The sequence below is a fragment of the Myxine glutinosa genome, chromosome 10, assembly GCF_964187855.1.
Source record: "Myxine glutinosa chromosome 10, kmMyxGlut1.1, whole genome shotgun sequence".
NCBI lineage: Eukaryota > Metazoa > Chordata > Myxini > Myxiniformes > Myxinidae > Myxine > Myxine glutinosa.
In genome coordinates, this window is record NC_136270.1 from 102,041,679 (window position 1) to 102,069,090 (window position 27,412).

The following is a 27,412-nucleotide window of genomic DNA, read 5'->3' on the forward strand; positions in this document are numbered from 1 at the left end:
GTTTTGTGTAGTTACCCTTTCCTTTCATCGATCCATGCCTTGAGCTTGTTTGCGTTTTGATGCAATAAAACGAGGTTTGTAATCTCTCCTTTGTTATTTTGAAAGAACATTATCTGTTCAGGGGTACCAGATCCAGTGTTTGAAATAAGCCAGGGCCCGCTAGGGCCCGGCCCTGGCTGCCATGCTTAGGGCCCTGGCTGTTAACAGAATCTACATCAATAGCCAGGGCCCAGGGCCCAGCCCTGGCTGGCTTCAATATCAACGAACAAACCCCTCAGAATGCACCACAGAGCACCTAGAATTCATAAATTTCCTGGGGGGGACCCCCCAGACCCCCCCAGCGAGAGGGGAGAGCCCTCTCGCGCTCTCCCCAACGAGCGGCTTCATCAGATGTAGGTGGAGGGGGGCGTGCAGACGAGCAACAATTGCTAAAGGGGGCGCGACACTAGAAAGGTTAAGAACCCCTGGACTATCTGGATAAATCTTGAAAAGCAGCCTATCAAAAAAATTATAGTTAACCACACAAATATCATCGATGTAACAGCACGTATGAGAATATTTTAGCTAGTCCAAGCATTTCTTCGACGTCGCGATGTCGACCGATATGCTCCCACCCACAATATTACAACATTACACATACTTGTACCAAGTTTGATTTAAATCCCTTCAGCTGTTCTTAAGTATCACATTTTTACCTGACATGACATCTGACACCAAAATCTAATCAGTTCATCTTTGCATCATAATATGTACTTTACACCAAGTTTGGTCAAAATCCCATCAATGGGTCACAAGTTAGCGCAGTAACAGAATTTTTAAATAACGGGACCACTGACGTTTGGCCTCTTAACCCCATAATGTAATCTATTTATCCTTACATCATTATACATACTTGTACTAAGTTTGACTTGGTCCCCTTCAGCTGTTCTGGAGTTATCGCAGTGACGAAAACCTATAACCGACTGACATTTGACCTCTTGATGCCAACATCTAATTCGTTCATCTTTTGCATCATAATATATTATTATACCAAGTTTGGTCAAAATTACATAACTGGTTCACAAGTTAGCTCAGTAACAGAAGTTTTACCCAACAGGCCCTCTGACCTCTTGATCCCATCTAATCAATTAAGCTTGGTGTTGGCTTAATGGTTAGGATGGCTGGCTTGGGATCTTAGAGTCTTAAATTTGAATCTCAGTCGGCCGTTGAATTAACACCAGGTGGGGAACTCAGCCTGTCATGCTTCCGAGGTTAGCTAAATGAGTACCAGTGTATTGCTAATAGGGGCGTTCCATCAGCGGCACAACCGTGCCCTCAGCCAATGATGCTACCTGCAGTCCTGTGCTGCTTACGAACGAAGAAGAAGAAGAAGATCTAGTCAATTCATGTTTGCATCATTATACGTACTTGTACCAAGTTTGACTTAGATGCCTTCAGCCATGATGAAGTTATCGCGGTAATGAAAACTTATCATGGATGGACAGACGGACAACCAAAAAATATAATGCTTCTGACGACTTTGTCGGCGGAGGCATAAATACAGAACTGATTGTGCAGGAATAGCTGGAAGAAAGACAAAGATTTGTGATTTTATATTGTAGCCAGTTTTTCTTTTTTAATCCTTTTAATAACCTTGGTGTATCCATTTTAACATGTACCTTCGCTTCATTCGAGACCACTGGCTTTACAGAGAACTGCACCTCGGTAGCCCTCAATATGGTTTTTTCCTGCAAGATGTCCTGTTGGGACTGGTTGTGTCCAAAAGGCTGTGGTACAAAGAAGGTTTGGGAATGAACAGCATCAGCATCCATCCTAAATACAAGCACAACTAGATTGCTCTTCCCATTCAGCAGCAAACAAACAAGAGGTCAGAGACTGGTACCTTCGAAATCAGTTGCTGTGACCTTCTCAAGAACTCTAAATAGGCTTCTCAAAATAGGGATCTCAAAAACAATAGGCTTCTAACTTTTGAGCCAATTCAGTGACCCCATATGCACATTCTTTTCAACTTTCATGGCAATCGAATGAAGTTTGACGATTTTGTGACTTTGATATTTGACCTCAATAGGCATCAGTGACCAAATATACAAAAAGTTCAGATTTCAAAGTCAATTGGATGAAAATCGACGATTTTGTGACCTTGACCTTTGATCCATTTATTCGACTCAAAACAATAGGCTTCGAGCTTTTGACTACTTCTACTAGGTGGTTAAGTTTCATGAAGATCAGTGTGGATTTGCAACATGTAGGCAAATGACTGACAGACAGACAGCCAAACAGACCCACCAACATACACTTGTGACTCTTCAATTTCACAAGGAACAAATAAATCACCTGTGCTAGAACGTGTCGGCAATACATTTCATTATGTGGAATGAATCAAACAACTAGAACACCCCGTTGACCCCTAGTTGGACACAGGCTGCCATCCCATGGTGCAAACCATTCTTCGACTTTCCCGTCACCATCGTTCTCGGCGTCCAGATCACCAAGTATGCCTACTTTGCTTCTCTGGGTCTTTAAGCACCGTCAGTGTGCGGAGCAACAGTGTACAATGTCATAGGGAACTTTGCGTCTCTGGGGGAGGGTGTCCTATCTTCTCTTATCTTTCTATATAATAATATGCTATGGCTTTTCTGTCGTGGTATTTTTACCAAGTACAGTGAAACCTTGACTTATGAGTGCACCAACTTACGAGTTTTCCGAGATACGAGCCGTCGCTCGGTCGATTTTTTGCTTTGTGATGCGAGCCGAGATCTGAGTTACGAGCGAGCGAGCTTGGATATAAAACACGTAATCGTCGAAAAACATGAGCGAGGTGTGCGTGTTGTCGACTTGGCGAGGCAGTACGATCGTAGTACTTCTACGATATGTACGATTTTGAAGCAGAAGGAGTCGATAAAGGCTATAACGCCAGCCAAGGGCGTTAAGATTATTTCAAAGCTCCGGACCTCTGTCCATGAAGAGATGGAGAAGTTGTTGTTTGTGTGGTTGACGGAGAAGCAGCTCGCAGGAGATACCGTGACCGAGAGCATCATCTGTGAGAAGGCACGAGACATTTACGGGGATTTGGTGCAGCAGACGGCGGGAACATCAACGGACGAGGCATCGGAAGAGTCATTCAAAGCCAGTCGGGGATGGTTTGATAATTTTAAGAAGAGGACCGGCATTCACTCCGTCGTCAGGCATGGTGAGGCAGCAAGCTCGGATGTGAAGGCAGCTGAAGATTTTATTATAACTTTTGCCGAACTGATAGAAGCTGAAGGATACATCCCCCAGCAAATCTTCAACTGTGACGAGACAGGGCTCTTCTGGAAAAAGATGCCGAGGAGGACGTATATAACGGCAGAGGAGAAGAGCATGCCAGGCCACAACTTGTTCAGAGTGCCGGCGATAGCTCGCCTTCTCTTTGTGGAAGACACGGTGAGATCCTTAACATCCAACAACTAATGGGACGCAAACGGGGCGCCCAGTTTAGCGGTACACACATTGATGAATCACCCTGCCTGTGAAACACCGACATGACAGGTTATAGCTGGGTCAGGATTCAAACCCAGGCTGGACAGTTTAGAGTCAAGTGTGCGTACCTCCAGTCCAGGCCATCCTGCCAACTTGTATGCTGCATACAGGTGAAATATAAAGCGTGAGATATTTATATATATATATTTCCAAAAAAATTGGTGTGGTTTTTGGGGGGCTGGAACGGATTAATAGCATTTCAATTCATTTTAATGGGGAAATTTAATTTGAGAAACGAGCAAATTGAGTTACGAGCTCGGTCACAGAACGAATTAAACTCGTAAGTCAAGGTTTCACTGTATCTACCATATAAAACACAATGTGTGTTTGTGTATTTGTTTATGTGATGTATGTCCCCCTTCATAAGGATAGGTTTGAAAGGCTTTGAGTAGCGTTTAGGAGGGATTTGAGTGGGGTTTTAATGAGCAGTCTTTAAACACGACTATGTGTCCACCAGTTAAAAGACCCAAAAGACCCCGAAGATCCAAAATACTCCAAAGACTGAAGACCCTGAAGACCATTAAAGACCCCAAAGACCCAAAAGACCTTGAAGAGCATTAAAGACCGAAAAGACCCTGAAGACCCAAAATACCCCAAAGACGTTGAAGACCCAAAATTCCTCAAAAACCCATAAAGACTCCGAATACCCAAAATAGTGAAAAGACCCCAAGACTCTTAAAGACCCAAAAGACCACAAATACCCAAAAGATCCTCAAGACCCAAAATTCCCCAAAGACCCTTAAAGACCCAAAAGACCCCCCAAAACCCTTAAATACCCTGAAGACTGAAAAGACCCTGAATACCCAAGACCCAGAAGACCCTTAAATACCCAAAATAAACCAAAGACCCAAAGACCCTTAAAGACCATTAAAGACCCAGAAGACTGAAGACCCAAAAGACCACGAAGGCCAAAACGAAGAGTAATTATGTCTCCTACATTGCAATTTGTAGACGGTGGCTTGCAAACTGAGCCTCAAGGGTGGTGTACAGAAGCATAAAAAAACAAAAACAATACAAGGTACAGGGAGGTGAAATTCGCTCCACGTAATCATTTACATCTGTAGAAGAACCACCTTTAGAGGCCATTTTTCCCTGCAAAGCAGGGGTTGGCCTTTATCATTTACATCTGTAGGATGTCTAATAAATAAAGAAGATATAAGCACACCTGACAGTAGGCCCAGGCTTCAGACTTTGGCAGGCTCACAAGGCTGTACCGTCAAAAACTTCCAACACGTCATTTTGATGGGCCTTTTACAACTATACTAATACATACTTGTACCAAGTTTGGTTAAAATCCCATCACTGGTTCACAAGTTAGCTCGGTAACATAATTTTTTTTACCAAAAAGCACCTCTGACCTTTGACCTCTTGACCCCATAATCTAATCAGTTCACCTTTGCATCATTATACATACTTGTACCAAGTTTAACTTAGATCCCTTCAGCCGTTCATAATACAGGGTCCGCTGGGAGGTGTGACGATTTTGAGAAAACACATACACAGTTATTTTTAGTCGAATTTCAATTTTTCTTTTTTTTAAAGACTACATATATAATGCCATTTAATACACTGTAACAAAGACATTTTAAAAATGTAATTCATGTTTGAATTGGGTATAACAATGCAAGTGGGGGGGGGGGGGGGGGTCTAGCGCATGCGTGATGGCTGTTGGTTACTCGTTGTTAGGTGCCATTTCAGTAGGCATGGAGCTGTGGACGATTGAACATCGCGTCTTTGTTGTTGAGACGTTTATTCAAACGGGTAGTTCGGTGGTGCTTACACAGCGCAGATTTCGTACTCACTTCAATGTTGGTCGACGTGGCGCCGTTCCGTCTCGAAACACAATATTGAAGTGGGTAAAAAACTTCAGGACAACTGGATCTGTGCGGCCGGGAGCAGCTCGGGGAGGCGATCGAACCGTTAGGACCCCGGAATACATTGAAAGGGTTTGACAAGCTGTGGAGGCCAGCCCTCGTCGGTCAGCGGTACGGCACGCTCGCGCTCTACAGATGTCAGACAGATCAGTTCGTCGAATTTTGCACTTGGACCTTCATTATCACGCGTACAAAATCATGGTGGTTCAAGAACTGCAGAATGATTTCGTACGGCGGTTTACGTTCGCAGAAAGAATGCTGGAACTGCTGAGGGATGACACTGTTCTCATCATGAGTGATGAGGCGCATTTTCACTTTTCGGGAAGTGTAAACAAGCAAAATTCCCGATATTGGTCAGCAACAAATTCCGCGAGAACTCCATCAAAGACCCCTGCACTGCGAGCGAGTCACTGTGTGGGCCGGAATAGTCCGATTCGGCATAATTGGGCCTTATTTTTTCAAGGAAGGCGGACGCACTGTGCCAGTCAACTCACAACGTTATGTTACAATGTTGCGTGAGTTCTTACTGCCTGAAATGAGACGACGTCGCATTGACCTCCCTACAGTTTGGTTTCAGCAAGATGGGGATACTTGCCATACCTCAAGAGAATCAATGGCCTTATTAAGAGAACATTTTCCAGGGCACCTCATTTCAATCCGTGGGGATGTGGAGTGGCCCCCTCGATCACCCGATCTTTCACCCTGTGACTATTTTTTATGGGGTTACCTGAAAGCTAAGGTTTACATTGAAAAACCACGCACTCTTGAGACCCTTTCAGATGCCATCACCAGAGAAATTCGAGCTATTCAACTTGCCATGGTTGAAAGGTCTATGGACAACTTTTCCGCGCGTCTGCAAGAATGCTTGGACAAGAACGGCCGCCATTTAGATGATGTCATTTTTCAAACATGAATTACATTTTTAAAATGTCTTTGTTACAGTGTATTTATTACATGGCATTATATATGTAGTCTTTAAAAAAAAAAAAATTGAAATTCGACTAAAAATAACTGTGTACGAGTTTTCTGAAAATCGTCACACGTCCCTGACGGACCCTGTATATTGCGGTAACGAAAACCTATCATGGACCAACAGAGCGCTGGACGGACAAACTGAAAAAGTAATGGCTCCGGCGACTTTGTCGGTGGAGGCGTAAAGACAACAGAGACTTTTTGTAATGGTCAATTGCTTTAACCTAGCATGTTCGACACCCCACCTTGCGTCCGTAGAGGCACTGGTAGAAGATGACGCCAACTGACCATACGTCGACCTTGTTAGAGATCTTAGGTGGTTCCTTGCCGACAACGAAACACTCGGGAGGCAAGTACCTGTGGCAACAGAGCACAAAATGTCAAATTCGCACCTGTTCCCATTATTTTTCCACCATCCATTGTCCACCACAAGTAGTTCTTTGACCCTCAACCCATTCCGAGAGCGCTCGTCTTTCTTTATGCGGAAAGTTATATACCGTATACATCAACTCGAGAAACAAGACCACTGTGCAATTATAGTGCAGGTAAAATGAATTTTAGTTGTAGAAACGAAAAATTAAATATGACTTAACAAAACAGAAGAGTGCCACAGCACATTTTAAAATTAAAAATGCAAAAAACTCATCAAAAGTTTCAGTATTTTTTTGGCTCGACAACTATCAAGGAGCAGAAAATGGAGTGATGCCAAAAGGGAGGTGATTGCTGGCACTTGCACAATCAAGTATACCAGAGGGAGCTATTCCAAAGGATTACGAGCACAAATACTTCAAACAAACGTTTTCAAAGGCAATACAATGAAAATGTTCGAAAACGGTTAAATTTGGAACAGCCAATGCTAAGCTGCATCAATGTTCATTGACACAACCACAAAGCAAAGAATGCAATGCAATAAAAATTGAATACCAACGAATGTATCTCTATGTTTTAGTTAAGAGAGTCAGCGGAGGTTGGCGGTTCAAACGCTGGCCGAGTCAAACCAACCACTTTTTAAATGGTAATTGCTGCTTACTTGCTTAATTCTCAGCATTTCAAAGGATAAAGCAAAGATAAACAACCATGGGTTGGCAACCACCTCACAGGTTTGACAGGCTTAATTACCTCTTCCTTCATTGAAGTTCCTTGTAAGGGAACTCTTATTATTATGATTATGATTATTATTAGGGTACCAAGCCTTCCAGGCTGGGATTCCCATTTTTTTCTGTGTATTATTATTCTATATTATTGTCCTGTCCGTAGCGATTAAAATCAGCCTTGGAAGAATAGCCGAACAGTTTTACTCCCGAGGCGGCAGCCCTAAAAATGGCGGTATTTTTGTCGCGCGTGGGATGAAGAAATGCGAAGCGTTTACCTGAACGGAACACACGGGTTTATTCCGAAACCCCAAAACAAGACAGCAAATTCAACAAATACGAATTTAATGAAAATAATCCCAATTTTTTTTCTGCATACATGATCGAGGCTCGTGTAAGAGCTAACATTAATGGAAAAAAAAACGGACACATAAGACGAAATAAAGGGAGCGGGTGACAAGATGTGGAGAGAGGGGGAAGCACAACATTTGAGAGCAGGGACATTGGGAGATCTGTGGGAGGGAGAGGGCTTGGGGGGAAGAGGCGTGGGAAAGGGGGTGGGAGGGTTGGAGCGGTAAAAAAAACCAAAAAACACATGGACACAGATAGGACTTCCAGGAAAGAAGTCGGTATTTCAGAAAAGTGGACCTGGGATGAATTAACGGGGGTAGAAAAGATCAAGGTTTTGGATGGGGAAAGATAAGAGATGGTGGTTAACAGCTGTTTTAAAGACCTAGAGGGAGGAGAGGGATTGAAGAGAGTGAGGGAGTTGGTTCCAGAGGCGGGAGAAAAGAGGAATGAAAGAGTGAAGGTGAGCAAAGAGTTTATTTTGGCAGTTTCACCAGAAACCTCTTCACCAGAAACCTTTCCCCCTCTCTTCCCATCTTGTCTACCGCTCCTGATGTTATTTGTTTTATGTGTCTGTTTGTCTTTCTGTGTGATTAATGTTCGCTCTTTCACGAGCCTCGATCTTGTATACAAAAAAGAAAAAAAAAAAGAGGAGGATTGCAGGCAGATATTGTGCGACCTGTAGGAGTATTTGGGGGACAGAGCACAGACAGGGCTGGGGGGGAGGGGCAAGGTGAGAGAGGAGTCGGTAGAAGACAGAATGACCACCTACCTGCCTGCGGTGAGTGAGTGAAAGGCCCTGATAGTTAGCTTCATCGCGGGAGCCTCCAATGATTCTGAAAGCTTTGGTTTCAACAGCATGAAGCCGAGCTAGGTGTGAGGCAGGAGCACCAGCCCAGAGGGGAGAGCAGTATTCCATTGAGCTGCGCATGACAGCCTTGTATATGGTGAGGAGCTCAGGTGTGCCAAGGAAGGACTTCGCATGATGGAGGATGCCCAGTCGGCGACTGGCTTTGGAGGCCAGCTTGGAAATGTGGTTTTCCCAGGAAAGATAAAAGAATAAAATAATAAAGTAAATAATAAGTAAATAAAAAAGATATAAGTAAATAAAAAATAATAATAATAAAGATAAAGAATAAAATGAATGCTGAGGTAAAAACTAAAATTCTATTTTGAAATATCTCCACATACAGACTCAAAAACAGACAAGGGGAAAGATAATAAAATAAAATAAAATCCCTTTTTATAGTGCACTTAGCTCTTGTCCCAAATGGCTTTCTGTAAGGCCAGCGGCGGTGGCGAAGTTCAATGTAGCCACTCGCATGGGAGGCGCTCCAAAGATGGCAACGGACCAAAAGCGCTCCGTGCTTTCGGCTCCACAGGCAGTAGGGTCAGTACTACCCGCGTTCCCTTCTCCTCACACACGAACTCCGCTTTGCACTCCCAGGGTCCTTTCCACCATGAAGTAACTTCCCACTCCTCCACCGAGCTCTCCGTCCGCGCTCTCCTCCCTCGCATAGCCAAAAATGTCCACTCCTTCAACAATGGCCAGCGTCCTGCTCAAGCCAAGATCGAGAGAGAGACACGCTTGTCTTTTTCACTCTCGAAGCTTCTCAATGACCTCCCACCGACATATCGCGAAGCTCTTTCCAACTCACTCCATGCTCGTCTCAGCCAATCATGACCTTCAGGGGCGTGGCCTGCCAGCTCTTTCTCCACCTGCCCATCACGCCACTCTGAGGGCATGGCCTTTTTCCGTATTAGGTCCTTTGGGCGGGGCTTAGTCCGATCGGCTCTGCTTGGAGTTTGTCGGTGGTAGTTGTTCAAAGGAGGTTTTCATGGCCGGCCTCGTCAGCAAAACGTAAAGGGAAAGTTAGAGGGAAAATCATGCGCTGGGGAAACTTAGCCTTAATCCCTGTACTAATTAGCACTGCTTCACCCCTTGTGTGAAGACACAAACAATCTTAAGCTACAGTTTCCCCACTTAAGTACATCAAGATTTCTCCTACACGTCCACGTCCATGCTACATCCTAAACAGTTCTACCTTTACTCTGGGATCCTTTTATCTACCTCCATAAACGTAGATAAACGCTGAATTAACGCCAGGGTGGTTGACTCGGCCTGTCATCCTTCCGAGGTCGGCAAATTGAGTACCAGTTCACTGGTAATTCCTTGTGTGTCGCAAGAGGTGACTAACAGGGTTGGTGGCAGGAAGGGCATCCGGCCGTAAAACATTGCTTCAAAAAGGGGACCACGGTGCCCAAAAAAGGCCAACCACTGCTCTGCGGGGTAAAATGGCCTCCAAAGGTGGTTCTTCATAAAAGTAACATTATTATTCCACCGTTGTTAAACGTTTGAGGGTAACACATGCTTTTCGGGCTGTGTAACCCTATCGCTTTCTTACGTTTATTCTATATTATTATTATTCTGCCACGTCAGCCATTTTCCTTTCTCCCTTCCCCTGTAAAGTTCATTTTCTCTGCAACCGCTTGAGCGATTTCCACAATTTTATTTACCATAGGAGCTCCTCTCTATCTCTATATAATTTTTGCATGATAATTATGACTTCATGGTACAGGTGCCATCTTGGAAAAAGCGAATAACTTTGTACACCTCTACATCTCCAAAACCGCTGCATGGAAGAAATTTAAGCTTGGCACATAGTCAAGACCTCCCAAGAGGAATAATACATTTTAACTTCATTATGACATAATTCAACAAGTAAAACACTTAATCCAATCAGTATGAAAATTGAGGGTGATGAAGAGCTGAATTGGTTGAGAAAAAAAAATTGATGACGTCCATAGGTCATGTGGTTTGGCAGCCATATTGGATTGAAAATGAAAACCTTTAAGCATCTTCTCCAGAACGGTTTACTCGATCGATGTGAAAGTCCACACACATGATCTACTAGCCTTGAAGAATAAAGCTTGAAAACGATTACCATATTTTCCAGTATATTAACCGTGACTGTGTGTTAACCACACACCAGTTTTTCACCCTCAAAAAAAAAAAAAAACATGCTCCCGACAACGCTTAATGATGTAGACCTGGAAGTGCGTAGTCTTATCAGCCATGTCAACGGGTACTTGTTGGGAGATGTGTGTGTGGCGTCGAACCGGCAGATCATGGCTTGCCATGAACCTGTAGGCCCACGACGGGCTGGTGGTTAAGTCCCCGATGTCATCCTCCTTATCTAAGCTCCTCACCTTCAGCCTGTGTTGTGTGTGTTGTGTTGTTGCGCAAATGTTGCAAATGAAAAACGTGTAAATTAAAACTAATTTCCCATTATAAGAGGCAGAGGTTACGGTGAATGCTGCCTCAATCCTCATCTTATTGTCCTATTTTTACTATGACACTGATTTATTTTATTTAAATTATAATGTTTAAGATCCACCTGGCGTTCCTTCTCAAGCAGTAGAAGGTCCTCATTTGAGAGCTCCTCCCGGCATGAGTCCAGCAACTCCTCTACATCACCCTCCTCCACCTCATCAAAGCTGACAGTCTTGGCTATTTCGACGATGTTAAGTCGTGTTATCAACACATCATTATTCTCGTTGAAACACTTAAAGCCATGAACAAATTGAGGTTCCCCCATACACCATTCATACAGGAACGGATGACTTCCCTCCAACACTTCTCAACATGACATAGAGCATCCCTTATTGTAAAAGCATTCCAGAATTCCTTAATAGTAATCTGATCATTATTAGTTGATTTCACCTGCAAATCATTAAATCATTATCAGGAGCCTTGACTTAGGGTCACAACATTAGGACAAGGTCCTGATGTTAAATTGCGGAGACCATGCCGATCAAGTGACCGGAAGTGTGGCAAAATGGCTGACTTGGTCATTCGGCCTGGGCCCAGATAAGCCACAGGTCCAGTGGTCCTGTTTTTATTATTATTATTATTATTATTATTATTATTATTATTTAACAGCCACAATTATTCCCACGTTCTTGAAGAGTTGGCCGGGGGAAGTAATTGGCCCTGGTCTTTCACAAACCAAATGGCCAGGCCTGACATTCGACTAAATCGTGATGGCATGAATTTGTAATTTGCTCAGGGTGACGGCACATGTCGCAAGAGGCGACTAACAGGGTTGGTGGCAGGAAGGGCCTCCGGCCATAAAACATTGCGTCAAAAAATGGGACCACGGTGCCAAAAAAAGGCCAACCCCCGCTCTGCGGGGAAAAATGGCCTCTAAAGGCGGTTCTTCTTCAGGGTGACGGCGATAACTCGCCGACGCTTCACGAAGGACACCATGGGATCTTTAATGTCCACCAACTAATGGCGGCAGATGGGACACCAGTTTAACACCCATCTGAGAGACAGCGCACACACACTGATTGACCTCCCTGCTTGGGAAACATGAGGATGACAGTTTATAGCTGGGTCGGGATTCAAATCCAGGCTCGACGGCTTAAAGGTGAGAGTGCGTATCTCTTGGCCATCTTACCAGCCCCATTAAGTAGTATATTTATCATTACAAAATAAAAAGCATTTTTAATCATGTGTTCAATCCTTCGTTTCATAATTAATGTTCACATAATGGAATATATGTCTTTTGAAATCAAAATGCATCATTTTAGCTTACAATTTAGGTAAACGGGGTCTTGCGGCCTACGGAGTTGTTTGAAGGTCAGACCTGTGGCCCTCTGATTAGTTGAGGTTGCCCATGACTGCTTTAATCATGCAGCATGTGTGATTTTTGTGTGTTTTTGCAGACATTTTAAATTTCAAATAAGGCAGAATTGATTGTTTGGAGAAGTAAAGACTAAAAATAAAAAATAAAAAATGCCACCAACTATGGTTGCCCTGATGGAACTGACACCAACGACATACCAGTAAGTACCCGCTCCCTGTGATGTCAGGTCCATGCCATCCACAGAGTTGTAGTTTTCATCATCCATGATCTTGGACAAGCCAAAGTCCGTGATTTTTATCTCACCACATGACTTGCCATCCACCAGCAGAATGTTTCCTGTAGAAAATAAATAAATAAATTTAAAATGAAACGCCCCAGGGTCTCATCGGACAAGCGACACAGGCTTCAAAATATTAAGCTATTACCAGCCACAACCTTAAAGCAAAGGAGGGCAAACTTAAAGCAACGACATTGCAAGTATAACACAAATAAATGATACTTTAATGAGCTCCAAACAACTGCTGCATCATTAAATTATCATTTATTTGATCTTGTACCTGCAATCAAAGATGCTTTAAGCTGGCCATCCTGGCTTGGTTCTTTGATAATAGGCAATTTGGAGGGGGAAAGGGAGGAGGAAGAGGGGTAGAGGAATTAAAAACATAGGCATGGGGGACTTCAAGCAAAGGGCTCAAAAAAATGTACACATTTACATTTGTTACAAACTGAAGTGGTTTAATAAAGAATATAACTTTAACACTGAAAAGAGTCGCATGCTCAGGTAACCCTCATGTGACAATTTGTGGAAGAAAAGTGGAGAGTATTTCAAGCACGTAGCGATTCAAACCATATTAATAGATTATTAAAATGAGACAATATTTCCGGTTCGGGGTTTGTCGACGTATAGGTTGGATCCACAGCTGTTCCTTTTTTGTTGTTGAACACTTTGTCAAGGCTCGTATAAGAGCAAACACACACAACATATTACAAAAGGCACAGGAGATAAAAGGGGGCGAGAGAGGGAAGCACAACAACAGCAGTGAATAGGGACATCAGGAGACCTGTGGAAGAGAGAGGGCTGTGGCGGGGTACACGGGATAAACAAGATGAACACTATAGGCCGATAGGGACTTTCAGGAAAGAAAACAGAATTTGAAGGAGGAGGGTTTGAGGTTGATTAACAAACAAATCATTTATTATTTAATACTGGAGCTTCCCGATGTAGATTGTGATGCAACAAAATGATCATCATGATCTCCTGAGTTGATAATAAACTACAATTAATCCAGAATAATTCCCATGTTTCTAAACACATGCCATGCTAAGGTGTATAAAACAGTTTAACAGGTCCTTTCATGCCATGGCATTCTAATTTCAAAACTGATAGAAAATAAAATACCAAAAACAATAATAATACCAGAACAAGTGCTAGGTGGAGAGAGGAGAGTGTCAGGTGGAGACAGGAGAGTGTCAGGTGGAGACAGGAGAGTGTCAGGTGGACAGGAGTGAGGGGTCACATATTATGTGAAATAACTAAATTCACACCATTTCTGGATCTGATGACTTGCCAGTAACCATTTTGTAAAAATGAATGTGCAGCATATAGGCACGATTGGAGAGGAGTGTGAGGCACGATTGGAGAGGAGTGTGAGGCGCAATTGGAGAGGAGTGTGAGGCGCGATTGGAGAGGAGTGTGAGGCGCGATTGGAGAGGCGTGTGAAGGATTGCAGAGGAGAGGAGTGTGAGGGATTGGAGAGGTGAGGGATTGGAAAGGAGAGGGATGTGAGGGTTTGGAGAGGAGAGGAGTGCTAGGTGGAGAGAGGAGAGTGTCAGGTGGAGACAGGAGAGTGTCAGGTGGAGACAGGAGAGTGTCAGGTGGACAGGAGTGAGGGGTCACATATTATGTGAAATAACTAAATTCACACCATTTCTGGATCTGATGACTTGCCAGTAACCATTTTGTAAAAATGAATGTGCAGCATATAACTCAATATGTCGAAATGTCACACACATCCATGCCCGTGGGATCCCCCTTCACATGCCTCCCCCCTTCACATGCCTCCCCCCCAAAGCCCTCTCCCTCCCACAGATCTCTCGATGTCTCCATGTCTCTCGGTCCCTGCTCTCAAATGTTGTGTTTGTGTCCTCCCCCCTCTCTCCCCATCTTGTCTACCGCTCCCGATGTTATTTGTTTTATGTGTCTGTTTGTCTTTCTGTGTGATTAATTTTCGCTCTTTCACGAGCCTCGATCTTGTATACAAAAAAAAAAAAAAAAAAAAAGTCAGGAGACGATGATGGTTCACGAGCGAGCGGTATTCAATGACAAGGGACAGAATATCAAGTCGATCGTCACGATCATCGACGATTAATGCATCAAATCGGGACCATAATCAGTTATGAGGTTAGTTAGCTACACAATACCGAAAATTCGGTTCGATTCCGACAACTTTGAAAATTTGACCGATGTGATCTTCAAAGGTCAAAGGTCGAAGATTCTGAAATTTGTTGGAAAACTTGTATTTCATGATGTATGTGATAAATATAAGATCATGTATGACATTTCACCCTATCAGGAAGCGAACAATGTAATAAAACCATCAAAAATCATCGACTTTTCTAAATTTCATGACCTTGACCTTGGGGCGAAAATGAAAAATCGAGCTCCGTGGGGCGAGACACATGACATTGGCCTAACCAAACACCGAAACCCCTGTCAGATTCCACCAACTCCCTCAGAGAAGATGTAGCTTGAACTCGATTACCCCCTAAAAAGACATCTTTTTCAGGCGTGGGTCTGCCCACAATGGGCGCAATACGCCCACTCTAGGCAGGACACAACTAGATCATGATATCAACCTCCCACCCAAGTTTCATCAAGATCGGATGATATCATCGGGTAGTTATGCTGCGGACAGACAGACAGACAGACGCACACCCATGACAAATATAGTGGTCACTTGATAACTCGTGAACCAACAAGGCATATCTTACTATAATTCACCAAATGTCCGTCCGTCTGTCTATCTTTTCGAAGGTACCGTAAAAACTGCTGAACCGATCTCAACGATATTTTGGGTGGATAATCCTGGGATCTCCAGGAGTAAAATAGGCTATTTAGTTTTCCCAATTTCAGCTTTAGTCTCCAGCATTCTCAGGTTTGGACTCACGCATAACATTCGCGTTCGCATAACGTTCATTATTCTCATTGTGACGATGTTTTCCCGGGTGCCGCACAAACGGGCTGCACCGATCGAACTCGGTGACCTCAAAGACCTTTTATAAGGACACGGGTTGAATCCCTGCCTGAGAGAATTCTAACCCATTTCAACTGAAGGAAACACGTATCGGGAGTACATACGACATAGCGATTGTGAACACGATTAGTTTAATCTCCACATGAGAGAATGCCACGTAGCTATTTGGGTGGTGAATACGCCAACAGATCACTGTCTCCATCGATCTTGCCAAGGCCGTAACAGCTATCGGCTCAAAATCCTTTTAACTGTTGATTTGGAAGTTTTTACAATGAAGGAAACACGTATCAGGAGTACATACGACATCGGGAGGACAAACTGCATGCACCTTCAGTATCAAGCTTAAATCTGTTATGGCGGATCTGAAGAGCGGAATGCTTGGAGACGTGGTGGGCTACTTCGGCATGAAGGAGGATCAGAAACATGGACACCCACAGTGCCACATCCTGCTGATACTTGCTCCCGCATGACGTTATTTTCCCGGATGCCGCAGAAATGGCTGCACCGATCGAGATTTAACGGATGTTTATATAAATCGTTTAAAAGAAAAAAAGCCTTCAATTTCTGATATTTAGCCTTTTCATTTGGGCCTCCCAATTGAAGCCCCGTCCATAGGGCGGGTACCGTTGCTAGTACTCATGAATATAAATTATATATATATACAGTATATATATATATATATATGTATGTATATATATATATATATATATATATATATATATATATATATATATATATATATATATATATATATATATATATTTGTATACAAGATCGAGGCTCGTGAAAGAGCTAACATTAATCGCACAGAAAGACAAACCGACACATAAAACATATAACATCGGGAGCGGTAGACAAGATGGGGAGAGAGGGGGAAGGACACAAACACAACATTTGAGAGCAGGGACCGAGAGACATCGAGAGATCTGTGGGAGGGAGAGGGCTTTGGGGGGGGGGGGGGGAGGCATGGGAAGGGAGGGTGGGAGAGGTATAAAACATATGGACACTGCCAGGACTTCCAGGAAAGAAGTTGGAATTTCAAACAAGGTGGAACTGGGGTGAATTAGTGGGGGTAGAAAAGATCAAGGTTTTGGATGGGGGAAGATAAGAGATGGTGGTGAACAGCTGTTTTAAAGACCTGGAGGGAGGAGTGGGATTGAAGGGAGTGTGGGAGTTTGTTCCAGAGGCGGGAGAAGAGAGGAATGAAAGAGTGAAGGTGAGCAGAGAGCCGAGATTTCGGCAGTTTAACCATCAGAGGGTTGCTGGCAGATCTTGTGCGACCTGCAGGAATATTGGGGGGGACAGAGCACAGAGAGAGCTGGGGGAGCAAGGCCGGAGAGGAGTCGGTAGAAGACAGAAAGACCACCTACCTGCCTGCGGTGAGTGAGTGAAAGGCCCTCAGAGATAGCTTCATCGCGGGAGATTCCAATGATTCTGAAAGCTTTGGATTCAACAGCGTGAAGCCGAGGTAGGTGTGAGGCAGGAGCACTGGCCCATAGGGGAGAACAGTATTCCATTGAGCTGCGGATGAAAGCCTTGTATGTGGTGAGGAGCTCAGGTGTGCCAAGGAAGGACTTCGCACGACGGAGGATGCCCAGTCGGCGACTGGCTTTGGAGGCCAGCTTGGAAATGTGGTTTTCCCAAGAAGGATCATGGCAGATAGTGAGACCCAAAAGCTTGAGCGACAGAACTTCTTGGAGAGGATTGTTGAGAAAGTAGATGGGAGGGTTGTCCAGTCGATCTTTTCGGAGAGACATAGTAAGAGTGTGAGATTTGTCAGGATTGAAAGACATGTTCCACTTGTTTGACCAGTCTGTAATTTTGTCCAGGTCTTCAGAGAGTGAGGGGGCTGCAGACTGCCGATCTGAGGGATGAGGAATGGAGCGGCAGAGAGTGGAGTCATCAGCAAAGAGATAGAGAGGATTTTCCAGAGAGTCGGAGAGATCATTGATAAAGACCAGAAAAAGCACAAAGCCCAGAACACTGCCTTGGGGAACTCCATCCTGAACAGGAAGGGGAGATGAGAGAAATCCATTCAGGGCCACACGTTGACTACGACCAGAGAGGAAGTCCGCAAGCCATGCATGGAGATTTCCATGGATACCATAGGAGGAGAGTTTGGTGAGGAGAGTTTGGTGAGCAGAGCTGGGTGCCAGACCGTATCGAAGGCACGTGACATGTCGAGGGAGACAGCTCTGATTTCCTGTTTGGCATTGAGGACCTCCATCCATTGTTGAGACAGCAGAAGCAACATGTCCAGAGTAGAATGACCTGATCTGAATCCAAATTGATGATCGGAGATCAAGCCATTGGAGAAGAGGAAGGATTTGATGTCCGAAGCAATGATGGATTCCATGACTTTGCTAATAATTGGGAGCAGGTTGATTGGTCTGTAGTGGCAAGGATCTGTTTTTGCACCTTTTTTGTGTAAAGCGGTAATGTTTGCTGATTTCCAGGATGCTGGCAGATGACCTTGAGCAAAAGAGAGGGTGAAAAGAACAGAGAGAGGGTGAGATAGAGCGGCAGAGCAGGATTTTAGGACCCGCGGGCTGATGCCGTCTGGTCCAGTTGCAGAATCAGATTCGAGGTTTGACAAAAACTCCTCCACCTTGTCAGGAGAGAAGGACACAGAGTCCAGGAGCAGTTGGGTTCGACTGGGAAAGGTGGGAACAGAGAGAGATGGGTTTTGGACACAAGATTTTGAGGCAAACACAGAGTTGAGGCATTCGGCTTTGTCACGTGCGATGTCAACTGTGTAGCCATTTGAGGTAAGGGAGGGGATGGAGGGGGAACAAACACCAGAAACGGATTTGACCAGACGCCACCAGGATTTGGAGGAAGGAGACAGGTTTGAGAGTTCATTCTTGAGTGTGGAGAGATAGTGCTTCCTGGCACTCCTGAGGGTAGACACACACTTGTTCCGAACTTGGTGGAAGGAACTGAGATTGCCTTCAGTTGGATTAGCCTTCCAAGAGGCAAAGGCAAGTTGTTTCAGGGCAACTGCCTCACCACAGGATTCAGTGTACCATGGACGGGAGGAAGGGTAAGACAACTGAAGATGAGATGGGATAAATCTGTGCATGAGAGAGAGCAGTTTGCTTTGGAAGAATTCCCAGGAAGAATTGATCTCAGAGGCAGTGGAGATGGGAGACCAATCCAGATGATTGATGGCTGCTTGAAGACCGTCCCAGTCGGCCTGAGTGAAATGCCAGACTCGTCGACACTGAGGAGGCTCTCTGAGAATGGCCAGAGAGATGTCCACATTTAACAAGCACATGATCAGAAGAACCGATTGGAGCAGAAGAAGAGCAGCAGACATTTGCAGGGAAGTTAGTCATAACCAAGTCTAGAAGAGAAGATACTCCATTGGCTGAGATCTGGGTCGGGAAATTGACAGATTGTGTCAATCCCAGTGAGTCACAGAAGTCCTTTGCTGAGGTGCCATGACTGGTGCGAGAGGAACCCACACCCAACCAGCTGGCATGATGACAGTTGAAGTCACCACATATGAGGAAGAGAGAGAGTTGGGATGAGTGGATAGAAGTTGGATAGAAGAAGTTGGATAGAAGAAGGATAGAAGTTGGTCCATGCTGTCAGACAGTGAAATGTAAATGGAGTCATCACTGTTTGGAGGACGGTACAGAACACATATGAACAAAAGGTGGGAGCGGAGAGGAAGCCGTAGCCAGAGGTACTCCTGGGGGTGAGGAGGAGAGAGAGCAGTGCAAGGAGAGTGAGGAAGAAAGTTTTTGATAAATATAGCCACCCCACCACCAGGACGAGGCTCAGGTCTATCATACCGGAGGAGGGAGTAACCAGGAAGAGATATTAAGGAATCAGAGACATCTTGAAGGAGGAAAGTCTCTGTTAAGCAGATCAAGTCTGGATTGTCAGAAGCAACCTGTATGGAGAGATTAGTCAGGTTTGAGCGAAGGCCCCGGATGTTTGAGGTCCATACCGTTAATGAAGAGAGAGGGGGAGCATCGGGTACTGGACAGGGGAGGGGAGGGGTAGGGTAAGATGAAGGATGAGAGGGGGAGGTAGGGAGAGCAGTTGATAGTGTGTCAGAGATTACAGAAGAGTTACAAGAAAGGGAAGGATGAGGAGGATGAAAGGTTTGATGGTGAAAGGATGAGGCACAGTGCGGGGTTGTTTGAGGGGGGCAGAGGAAAGTAGAAGGTTGGGGGAGGTGGAGGTATGAGATAGAAGGAAGACGAAGTGGGGAGGAGGCAGCTTTGAGGAGGAGGGGGGAGGAGGGAGAATTGGAGAGGAATGGTATGGGGGGAGATTTGAATGGGAGGGGTTGGGGGGAGTTTTGAAGGGGAGGAGTGAGGGGGGAGTTTAGGATGGGAGTGGCAACGGGGGAGTATAGGAGTGGAGGGGCAAGGGGGGAGATTAGGAGGGGAGGGGCAAGGGGTGGAGTTTAGGAGGGGAAGGGCAAGGGGGGAGTTCAGGAGTAGAGGGGCAAGGGGGGAGTTTAGGAGTGTAGGGGCAAGGGGGGGGGGGATTTGGAGGGGAGGGGCAAGGGGGGAGTTTAGGAGGGGAAGGGCAAGGGGGGAGTTCAGGAGTGGAGGGGCAAGGGGGGAGTTTAGGAGTGGAGGGGCAAGGTGGGAGTTTAGGAGTGTAGGTGCAAGGGGGGGGATTTGGGGAGGAGGGGCAAGAGGGGAGTTTAGAAAGTGGATGATTAATGAAAGACGAACATTGATAACAAATTGGGTTTGTTGTGATTTTCAAGTTAGCAATCAGATTCAGAACGATGGAGGAGGGGTGGAATGAATGCGAATTAAGAACATATAGTGAGGGAGACGTATAAGAGATTGATTTTTTTTTTTTTGAAGTGGATGAGTTGAAGAGGAAATAGAAAAAAGCCTTTTAAATAGGAAGAAAGACAGCGTGTTGTAATATACCGCTGAATAAAACACTGCAGGGGAAAATTTCAGCATACTTAAACAGAACCGTGAAGAACAATCTTATATTCACATAATACCAATGGGGAGAGAGCTTCGAGGGACACCACGAGTCACGCGAACAGGGCAAAAGGTGGAAGGCAAGGAGATAATGGGGGCAGGACGAGACAGCGCACGTGGACAGAAGCACATGAAACAGCACATGTGGAGAAAAGTAAATAAATGTTTATTTGTTTTTTTTGAGAGGAGGAGAGATTTAAAACGTGAGACAAAGAGTAGATGTTTGGGGAAATTCGGGGGAGAAGGGAAAAATCTAAGAACCAAGCAAAACAGCGAAGTAAGGAACTTAAGTTAACAACCACCGATGGGGGAAACCTCAGGTTACAAGGGCCGCACAGCGGAGCAAACAGAAAACGATTAATTAATTACGAGTTACAGGAAATTCAAACCAAAACTAACTAGAAACAAACAATAACGCATAGACGATAAAATAACGAGTGGAAATTTGACAAACACACGAATTGAAAAATAACTTAACTTTTGATGCCCGGAGAGAACTAAAGTCCCCACCTCGATCGAGAAACCGGAAGCCAACCAACTGTTTTGTCTGTCATCGTCATCGGCCTCCAGGTCACAATTCTAAACCGATTGTCACAAAACTTCACCAAACCGGAGAGTTGGTCATAAGCAAGAAGCCTATTGTTTTTGGGGTCAAAAGGTCAACATAGGCCAAAGGTCACCAACTTTGCCAAATTTCTAAAATCCTCAATTTTCATCTGATTGACTTGAAATTTGAAGAGAACTTGCATATCTGGTCACTGAATTCAACCACCAAGTATTTTTGAGGTCAACATAGGCGGAATTTCTAAAATCCTCAATTTTCATCCGATTGACTTGAAATTTGAAGAGCATTTGCATATCTGGTCACTGAATTCTAACACAAATTATATTTTAGGTGAACAATGGCCAAATTTCTAATCGGCCAATTTGTTGCACCGAAGGGAGCCCGGCGATGACGTGCACTGAAAGAGAGTACTCAGTTTTTACTCCGGTTTCTTTCTTGTTTGTCCGAGCGATATCTCAGCCATCCTTTGAGCTAAAAAAAAAAAAAAAACACCTTTAGAGGCCATTTTTCCGCCTTTTTCGGGAACCGTGGTTGTTGTTGTTTTTCGGTCCCCTTTTTGAAGCAATGTTTTACGGCCGGATGCCCTTCCTGACGCCAACCCTTTTTGCCGCCTTTAACGACAAACAGGGAATTACCAGTGAACTGGTACTCAATTGCCTTTGAGCCTTTGAGCTAGGAAGCTGAAATTTGGGAACAATAGTGCACACTTGCTTTGGCAAAAACTGTATTTTTTGTTTTTTATTAATCCATTAATTGATTAATCACGTAATTATTATTGATTTATCAATCACTTATTTATTTCCTTTCTCATCAGGGCAATATCTCAAGCACCTTTTGAGCTAGGAGCCTGATATTTGGACAGGACATTGGCCAAGCAATTTGGCTGTAAGAAGTATTTTTGATTTATTGATTAATCAATTAATCGATGAAGTATATAATCAATTAATTAATTTTCAAAACGTTACAGATTCAGATGAAACGGTGGGGGGTTTAGGTATGCTATTAGCCAATTAATTAATTATTTTACCATTATTATTTATTTGTTTTCATTATTAATGACTTATTTATTTTCTTTCTCACCTGGGCAATATCTCAGGCATCTTTTGAGCTAGGAAGCTGATATTTGGATACGACAGTGACCAAGTGATTTGGCTGTAAAGGATATTTTTGATTTATTGATTAATCAATTAATCAAGTATTTAATTTTTGATTAATTAACTAATTAATTAATATTCATTAAGTCACAGCTTTGGATGAAACACTGGTAGTTTAGGTATGCTATTAGCAAATTGATTTAGAAAATAATTGCTTTAAGATTACTATTTATTTAATTAATTACGCAATTAATCAATCAATTATTGTACATCTCTCCCTCCCAATACTATATCTATGTGTTTCACAGTGGCGTTGCTGGGCACCAAAGGCACCCCGGCAATGTCGCGCGCTGGAGGATATATTACTTATTTGGCAAAGGGGCAGTGTACTTTGAATGTATCTGTACTTGGTTATTTTATGATTAGGATGTTATTGAATGTAAATGTACAAAAACTAAGCTTTTTTTGACTTATTAAAGGTGTTTATGGTGTAATTTTTTTTTTTTTTTAAACCTTCGACTTGGGACACATTCAATGTTATTAGCCCCCTTTGGACTTAGTCCAAGATGGGGGCTTTGGGATTGGGTCTCGTCCGTCCGAAATCATATCTCGGAGATGGATGGACCAGTTTTGTTCATACTTGGCACAAAGACAATACATAATGGTATACATAGGCACATCATTTTGTTTCGCGATGTGATCGAATATGGCTGACTTGCGGCCATTTTAGTTGGGGAAAAAAACCTATATGTTGAACACATCCTCAACCATTTCTTACATGCATTTAACGATGTTGTTCAAACTTGGCAAACATATAATGAATGATGGCTTACATACGCATGTCATTTTCTTTCGAGATCAGATCCAAGATGGTCAAAAGGTGGCCATTTTGTTACTTAAACGTGTCCCCAACCATTTATTGAACATGCATGGTCCGATTTTGTTCAAGCTTGGCACAAGCATAGTACATGATGGCATACAAGTACACCTCACCTTATTTTGCGATCTCATCAAAGATGGCAGACTGGCGGCCATTTTTGTTGAAAAGAAAAACCCCCAAAATTGAACATGTCGTCAACCATTTCTTGGACACTCATTTACCGATCTTGTTTAGACTTTACACACAGAAAATGAATGATGAGTTATATACAGTCGTGGCAAAATAACTGCAGCCAAGCACTTCCTACAGCCATGAATGATCTTTCTACACCTCTCTACTTGCAGTTTGGCCCACTCTTCTTGTGCAAACTGCTCCAGTTCTCCCAGATTTGAAGGGTGCCTTCTCGCAACTGCTGTTTTCAGATCTCCCCAGAGGTGTTCAATGGGATTTAGATCTGAACTCATTGCAGGCCACTTCAGAACAGTGCAGCGTTTTGTCTTGAACCATTCCTGGGTGCTTTTGAAAAGTGTGTTTGGGGTCATTGTCCTGCTGCAAGACCAATGACCTTTGACCGAGACCCAGCTTTGGTAATCTCCTGATTTCATGATGACACACACACATTAAAGGCACCCAGTGCCTGGGGCAGCACAGCAACCCCCAAAACATCACTGAAGCTCCTCCCTGTTTGACTGAAGGGATATTTGTTTGGTCTCATCCATCTCATCTCATGTTTGGTCTAATTTGGTCTCATCTGTCCACAGGACATTTTCACAGAAGGATTTTGGCTTGTTCAAGTGCGTTTTGGAAAACTCCAGTCGGGCTTCCTGCAGTGGGGTCCTCCTGTGTCTCCTACCATAGAACCCCCTTTCATTGAGTTGATGATGGAGGGTGCGAGGTGAAACAGTCGTGCCTTGTGTCTGAAGGTCAGCTTGAATCTGTTTGGCAGTTGAACAAGGTGCTTTCTCCACCATTCAAACAATCCTCCGCTGCAATCTTCGATCAAGTTTTCTCTTGCGGCCACGTCCAGGGAGGTTGGCTACAGCGCCATGGGCCTTAACTTCTTGATACCATTGCGTACGGTGGACACAGGAACATAAAGGTCTCTGGAGATGGACTTGTAGCCTTGAGATTGTCCATGCTTGGCGACAATCTTGTGTCTGACCTCCTCAGACAATTCTCTGGTTTTCTTTATTTTCTCCATGCTCATTGCTGTACACACAGTGACACAAAACAGTAGAATGACTCCTTTTCTCCATTCAAACTGGTTGAATGAGCGACATTTACATTGCTGGCACCTGCAACTCACCACAGGTGAGTTCAATTCAAAAGTAAAGGAGAATCACCTGCTTGAAATCTAATTATTTTCAACAACTTCTAAAAGGTGGCAATAATATTGTCGAGGCCAGTTTAGGATTTCTTATTTTTAGAAAATCTCTTATTACCTTCACACGATTCCACACAGAACCTTGGCTTATTCTGTGTGGAATAAGCCAAGGTTTCGTAATTTTTTCTGCTTCTTTTGTTTTGTTCCACTGCAAACCAAAGAAATACATATGTGGATACCAAAATATATTTTTAATTTCAACAATTTTCTTGAAGAAATGGTGCATTATTTGAAAAATATATATTATAATATATATATATATATATACATATATATATATATATATATATATATATATATATATATATATATATATATATATATATATATATATATATATATATACAGTGAAACCTTGACTTACGAGTTTAATTCGTTCTGTGACCGAGCTCGTAACTCAATTTGCTCGTTTCTCAAATTAAATTTCCCCATTAAAATGCATTGAAATGCTATTAATCCGTTCCAGCCCGCCAAAAACCAAACCAATTTTTTTTTAAATATGCAGTATATATAAAAATATCTCGCGCTTTATATTTCACCTGTATGCAGCATACAAGTTGGCAGGATGGCCTGGACTGGAGGTACGCACACTTGACTCTAAACTGTCCAGCCTGGGTTTGAATCCCGACCCAGCTATAACCTGTCATGTCGGTGTTTCACAGGCAGGGTGATTCATCAATGTGTGTACCGCTAAACTGGGCGCCCCGTTTGCGTCCCATTAGTTGTTGGATGTTAAGGATCTCACCGTGTCTTCCACAAAGAGAAGGCGAGCTATCGCCGGCACTCTGAACAAGTTGTGGCCTGGCATGCTCTTCTCCTCTGCCGTTATATACGTCCTCCTCGGCATCTTTTTCCAGAAGAGCCCTGTCTCGTCACAGTTGAAGATTTGCTGGGGCATGTATCGTTCGGCTTCTATCAGTTCGGCAAAAGTTATAATAAAATCTTCAGCTGCCTTCACATCTGCCTCACCAAGTCGACAACACGCACACCTCGCTCATGTTTTTCGACGATTGCGTGTTTTATATCCAAGCACATCATCCTCTTCTTCTCCTCAGTACTGCCCTTGGCACTCAATTACTTAGGACCCATGGTTAAAACTAAGAAATTTTCCAAAATAACCAAAATGCGAAAACAAAGCAGCAGCTATATACGGCAGAGATGCTTGCACGGCAAGATAACCACGTGACCGGAACCCACCTGGTGGCGGGTGGCGTAAGCTCCAAAATAACCAAAATGCGAAAACAAAACAGCAGCGATATACGGCAGATATGCTTGCACGGCAAGATAACCACGTGACCGGAACCCACCTGGTGGCGGGTGGCGTAAGCTCCAAAATAACCAACATGCGAAAACAAAACAGCAGCGATATACGGCAGAGATGCTTGCACGGCAAGATAACCACGTGACCGGAACCCACCTGGTGGCGGGTGGCGTAAGCTCCAAAATAACCAAAATGCGAAAACAAAACAGCAGCGATATACGGCAGATATGCTTGCACGGCAAGATAACCACGTGACCGGAACCCACCTGGTGGCGGGTGGCGTAAGCTCCAAAATAACCAAAATGCGAAAACAAAACAGCAGCGATATACGGCAGATATGCTTGCACGGCAAGATAACCACGTGACCGGAACCCACCTGGTGGCGGGTGGCGTAAGCTCCAAAATAACCAACATGCGAAAACAAAACAGCAGCGATATACGGCAGAGATGCTTGCACGGCAAGATAACCACGTGACCGGAACCCACCTGGTGGCGGGTGGCGTAAGCTCCAAAATAACCAACATGCGAAAACAAAACAGCAGCGATATACGGCAGATATGCTTGCACGGCAAGATAACCACGTGACCGGAACCCACCTGGTGGCGGGTGGCGTAAGCTCCAAAATAACCAAAATGCGAAAACAAAACAGCAGCGATATACGGCAGATATGCTTGCACGGCAAGATAACCACGTGACCGGAACCCACCTGGTGGCGGGTGGCGTAAGCTCCAAAATAACCAACATGCGAAAACAAAACAGCAGCGATATACGGCAGAGATGCTTGCACGGCAAGATAACCACGTGACCGGAACCCACCTGGTGGCGGGTGGCGTAAGCTCCAAAATAACCAACATGCGAAAACAAAACAGCAGCGATATACGGCAGAGATGCTTGCACGGCAAGATAACCACGTGACCGGAACCCACCTGGTGGCGGGTGGCGTAAGCTCCAAAATAACCAACATGCGAAAACAAAACAGCAGCGATATACGGCAGATATGCTTGCACGGCAAGATAACCACGTGACCGGAACCCACCTGGTGGCGGGTGGCGTAAGCTCGTAACTCAGATCTCGGCTCGCATCTCAAAGCAATAAACCGCCCGAGCGACGGCTCGTATCTCGGAAAACTCATAAGTTGGTGCACTCGTAAGTCAAGGTTTCACTGTATATATATATATATATATATATATATATATATATATATATATATATATATATATATATATATATATATATATATATATATATATATACACACACGTATATATATATATATACACACGTATATATATATATATATATATATATACACACGTACATATATATATATATACACGTACATATATATATACATACACACGTACATATATATATATACACACGTACATATATATATACACACGTACGTACATACATACATACATACATACATACATACATACATACATACATATATATATATATATATATTGTTACGGACCGCGGATAAGATGTTGGTTTGCCGAGCGGATGGCCCCGCGGCCCTAACAGTTACCCCGACTAACCCGATTC

The 27,412-nt window shown here is 43.8% G+C and overlaps 1 protein-coding gene across 1 annotated transcript in view; it reads right to left on the reverse strand.

Annotated features, from left to right (window-relative positions):
* Positions 1–27,412, reverse strand: part of LOC137433891 (serine/threonine-protein kinase tousled-like 2) — a gene marked incomplete in the record, with an annotated part of 278,139 nt that overhangs the window by 30,472 nt on the left and 220,255 nt on the right. The window contains 3 exon segments of the mRNA XM_078785945.1: positions 1,659–1,766; positions 6,611–6,722; positions 12,654–12,792. Coding sequence (XP_078642071.1) covers positions 1,659–1,766; positions 6,611–6,722; positions 12,654–12,792 — 359 coding nt within the window.